Below are 4,186 nucleotides of genomic sequence, written 5' to 3'. Positions count from 1 at the left end.
CTGCACAGGGGCCATTTCTCACAGCCGAGCTGCAGCGGGAGACCAGCTGCAGGCTGTGCGTCTGGCACCACTGGATTTTGGCCAGGGTACCTGATGCTCTCCTCTGCGTATTCAAACCTCATGATGGGCCCCCGGCGCAGGAGCCGCACTTGCCTCTGGCAGGTGTACATGTAGCAGCTGTCCTCTCGTTAGAGGGACAACATGGAAAGCTGAATCTTCAGCAGTCCTGTCGCTAATGATGCGAACGGAGCGGGTGTGCTGACGTGTGCGAGTGCCCTCTCTCTTGCCGGCTGCCTTTCTCATTAGTGTTTGGAGATCCCTGGGGGCAGTGCTAGCTGCAGCACGTCACCGAGATGCGAAGGGGCTTTGCAGCAGGCTGCCTCTGTTCGTGACTGAGTGTGGGCCACGCCGGCAGAGTGTGTGACGGGACACACTTTCACTCCCACTCCCACCCCAGGAAGGCATCTCGCCCCCAGTGGTCACCCAGCCAGTCTTACCGCATTGCTGCATAGATCACTCGGTCACAGCAAGACGGGAGCAGAACAGTCTTTGCAGATACTCATCCGGCACCCCCGAGAGACCTGTGATGCAGAGGAGCAGGGAGGGGACTGGTTGCTGTGACACCTCCATGCCCAGTGCCCGTTTCTCCCTGAATGCGCAGTGGGTACACGGGTAGCGACCCCATGCTGTGCAGAGAAGAGTCTTTCACCGCCTCTTCACGCTCCTCTTCCCTCTGTATTAGCTGGCTTTCTGCAGAGCATCTGTGTGTACAAAAGCCTTGCAAGAGGCCTACGTTTTGCCTACACGTTTTCAGTGGCAGAAGCCTAACACGTGCATGATCACACACAGCCTTACATGCCAGTTGTTTCCCAGCCAGCTGGATACCTTGTTACCCTGTCAGTGGGTTCCCATCCCAGGATGAGACTGTTCTCAGGCAAAACAACTCCTCTTTGTCTTAACAGAACGGCTCCAGTGAGAAGCGAGAGCTGCGGCAGTTCCAGTTCATGGCTTGGCCTGATCACGGGGTACCAGAATACCCCACCCCAATCCTAGCTTTCCTGCGACGGGTCAAGGCCTGTAACCCACCAGATGCTGGGCCCATGGTTGTCCATTGCAGGTAGGACTGTGTGTTTGCAAGGCTGTATCTGGGCACATGTCTTCTGGCTGCAGGAGCTTTAACCTCTCCAGCTAAAGGTGGAGTCTCCTGTTCCTGAGGGGGAGGTTTCATGGGAGCGTGACCTGCACTACATGCTAGGGCTGGGAACAGGACAGCCACCAGCAGCAGTCATGCAGGGATGACATTTGTGTTGCTACTGCTCTGTCGGGTTAAACAGCACTGCTATATGGAAAACCTCAAAAAAGTTTTTCCTGCAGAACTGCGAGTATACCATTTCAGAATGAAGCGATGTGTGGCCAGCGCAAGTAGGTGGTACCTTTCAGAGGCACCTTGTTGGCAGACACACAGGCAGCGACCCCTACAAACATTCATACCTAGTATTTACAGTAGAAGCCTTTTGCCAGGGTAGAAAGGCATCTCATTAAGCAAAATATTAGTCTGCTAAGGCTCAGCATCTTATCTAGGCAAGATTTATCTATACCAGCCAAGTGGGGACTATTACTGAACGAACCACTCCATCATTGCTGTTCCAGCATACGCCTTGCCAGCAGTGTTTAATGCTCTTCTTTCATGCTCTGTTTCAGATGGGAGTGGGGTATAATTAACACACAAACAAGCTGTATTAAAGCCCTGTTAAGGATCTGACTTGCACCATAAATGAGGAAATGTCTAGCTCCCTTTCCCTGCCTCTGTTTACATGTCACGGCAGTGTGTCTGTTTTTTTCAGGGTGCTTTCAGGGTGAGTAGTTTGGGGATTGCTACTGCCCTTCCAGCAGATGTGGAGAGGCATCCAGTGCTTGAGCAAAGGGCTCAGCATAGGCATGTGTGACTTCACCTGTCTGCTTTCCCCCTTGGGCTGGCTGTCCTCATTCTGTGGGTTAGGAAAGAGTGACCCAGATTAGGGGACAAGCAGGCTTGAAATTACAGGCTTCACTGGTGCCGGGGCTCAGTCTGGAGTTCAGGTCTTCTGACTTCATGCACACGTACGCCGTCACTCTCCTGCCTGTTAAACACATTTCCCCTTCCCTTGTGGAGGTGCTGCCAGCCACCGCAGGGCCCAGAAGTGACACCGTGTCCTTTCCACTCCGTCAGTGAATGGGGGGCTGCAGAATGGCTGAGTAGCCTCCCGCATTCTCCGGTGACCTCTCTCCCTCATTCCCCTGTCACCTCCCGTCTGGGGCTCAGGTCGTCACCCTCAGTGTGGGGAGGAGCCCTTATTCCCCTCTGGTGTGCTCTAGGCCGGAATGCTTTCTTGAGCAAGAGCAGAGCTTTCGTGGCATGTGTAGGAGCCTGTCATCTCAGGCCACGTGCTTTGTTCCTGCAGCGCCGGCGTGGGCCGAACCGGTTGCTTCATTGTCATTGATGCCATGCTGGAGCGGATGAAGCACGAGAAGACCGTGGACATCTACGGCCACGTGACGTGCATGCGCTCGCAGCGCAACTACATGGTGCAGACAGAGGACCAGTACATCTTCATCCACGAGGCCTTGCTGGAGGCAGCCACATGTGGCAACACCGAGGTGCCTGCACGCAACCTCTTCGCTCACATCCAGAAGCTGACCCAGGTGCCACCAGGCGAGAGCGTTACTGCAATGGAGCTGGAATTCAAGGTTGGTGGTGCCGCAGCATCCCCTTCCCTGGCGCCCTGTCTCTGCCACACAGCCCTACCAGGCTGCTTGTCCAGGGGCTGGGAGAGGAGAGCTGTGGATCACTACAGACGGTTATTCTTTTGTGTTTTTCTAAACCACGTAGGCAGTGATTTAAAATACATTTGAATTGTAAAGCTTGTGTCGGCCACGGTCCCCCCTGGATCGGCAGCTTCTGGGGAGGATATAAAAGGCAGATGGATGTGCATTTCTCAGCAGCACGTTCTGCTCTAGGTTCACTGTGAGGCAGGAGCTGCATCTGAAATCAGATGCAGATCGTGTTAGTGATAATTGATGTTACTGCGAACAACTTGTCTGGAAACGGCTGCAATTTAAATACGTGAGACATTTGTAGTCTCATTTCTTCAATGCTGAGCTCTGTTATCTGTTAACTACCTCAGCACCAAGCCTCAGTGTCTAGAACTGGTGAAAGCAGTGTTTTAAGACACACTGTTTTTAAGACGCCAAGCCCACATTTTGCTATCTGTATCTGTGAATGCCAATTGCAGATATTTATTACAGCCTTGGAGATGGAATTGAGCTCTGGTAAGCACCCGTATTCTCAGATGAGGTGCGTTAGTCCAGTGAACTCATGCAGGGGAATATAGCTCATGCAGGGAGGCAGCAGACCGTGCAGGCTGTGAAATGAACTGCAGCAATACAGCTTCACCCTGGGGATCCCCTCCCAGGTGATGAAGGAGTATGAGAGGAAAAATATTGAATTTCTGCTTAAACTGGGAATAGCTGAGCAGCTCTGTGCTGTAGTTACCAGAGCTGCAGCTGTTCTGGGGTTAGGACAGTAGAACATGCTGTATTAGCATCTCATGGTGACACCTGCCTTGAGAAAACCCTCAAGAGAGCCACAGATTTAGTCTCAACTCTAGCAACTCTGTTGTAAGACAGACAAAAATTTGCTGTTTCTGCAAGGATTCTTTATCACAGTAATAAGATTCTCCCCTTTCTGTGGCCTGGTAGTGTCCACTGTGTTGGAAACGCTGGGCAGCAGGATATGGGAGGGCCCCACAGGGCTGCATCACTCCCCAAAGAGCAACCCAGTCCTTCTGCAGAGAGCCTCTGTGAAGGATCAGCTGCAACGCACACACAGAAGGATGGCTCTGGAGAGAGTCGTTTGGGGAAGGGGGGGGAAAATAAATAAATAAAAGAAAAAAAGGAAAAAGGGGGAGGGGAAAGGGAAACTTCTGCGTGTATGTCTCTGCCAGCAGACCTAAGTAACACATTTACCATGACTCCAGTTTACAGGGCTCAACAAGAGCCACAAAATGTCTTACAGTCACCCAAAATAGATCTCCCTTACCTAAAATTGTCACAATTCTCACATTTTTCTTCGGTTCTTTTGGAGTGAGAAGTAAATAGCAAGACATTGCAGGAAGATGGGAAGCTTTCCTTCCCTGCTGCCACCAAG

The 4,186-nt window shown here is 52.0% G+C and overlaps 1 protein-coding gene across 1 annotated transcript in view; it reads left to right on the top strand.

Moving 5' to 3' along the window:
• The window catches only part of LOC103782346 (receptor-type tyrosine-protein phosphatase F-like), a 19,487-nt gene that overhangs the window by 9,012 nt on the left and 6,289 nt on the right, over positions 1-4,186 (top strand). Inside the window, exons 5-6 of the mRNA XM_008950116.1 lie at positions 963-1,117; positions 2,442-2,727. Of these exons, the coding sequence (XP_008948364.1) occupies positions 963-1,117; positions 2,442-2,727 (441 nt within the window). The remainder of the gene's footprint in view (positions 1-962; positions 1,118-2,441; positions 2,728-4,186) is intronic.

The sequence above is a fragment of the Merops nubicus genome, unplaced genomic scaffold, assembly GCF_000691845.1.
Source record: "Merops nubicus isolate BGI_N331 unplaced genomic scaffold, ASM69184v1 scaffold40751, whole genome shotgun sequence".
NCBI classification, from domain to species: domain Eukaryota; kingdom Metazoa; phylum Chordata; class Aves; order Coraciiformes; family Meropidae; genus Merops; species Merops nubicus.
Note: the sequence above shows the minus strand (reverse complement) of the source record. Positions and strands in the feature narration are given on the sequence as shown.